General features: G+C 71.8%; 1 protein-coding gene across 1 annotated transcript in view; it reads right to left on the reverse strand.

Annotated features, from left to right (window-relative positions):
* Ercc4 (excision repair cross-complementation group 4) overlaps positions 1-355 on the reverse strand; it is a 147,881-nt gene that overhangs the window by 5,681 nt on the left and 141,845 nt on the right. The window contains exon 8 of the mRNA XM_013011208.1: positions 8-260. Within this exon, the coding sequence (XP_012866662.1) occupies positions 8-260 (253 nt within the window). The remainder of the gene's footprint in view (positions 1-7; positions 261-355) is intronic.

Raw genomic sequence — 355 nt, forward strand, 5'->3', positions numbered from 1 at the left:
CCCGCGCCGCTTCCTCCGCGCCGCCCTGTCTCCCGCGGGGGCCGGGCCTCGCTTGGGCGGGACCCTGGGTCTCTTGCCCGATTTCGGATTTCTCTTTGAACTGCCCGCCTTCCCGAACTCTGTCCACACTGCCTCGGCCTTGCCGTCCTTCTCGAAGGTTCTCCGGTAGAGCTGCAGCAGGAAGGCCTGGGCGCCTGACGCCAGGTAGCCGCGCAGCTGGGCGCAGGTGCGGTCGTCAGCGGCGCAGATCAGCACCTGCCCTGGGGGACAGGACAGCTGGGGCGCGGGCTCGGCCCTTCTCCTGCCTGCCGGTCCCCGCCCCGCCCCGTCCTTCCCTCGCTCCTGGGCCCCCATC

This window comes from Dipodomys ordii, unplaced genomic scaffold, assembly GCF_000151885.1.
Source record: "Dipodomys ordii isolate 6190 unplaced genomic scaffold, Dord_2.0 Scaffold14, whole genome shotgun sequence".
NCBI lineage: Eukaryota > Metazoa > Chordata > Mammalia > Rodentia > Heteromyidae > Dipodomys > Dipodomys ordii.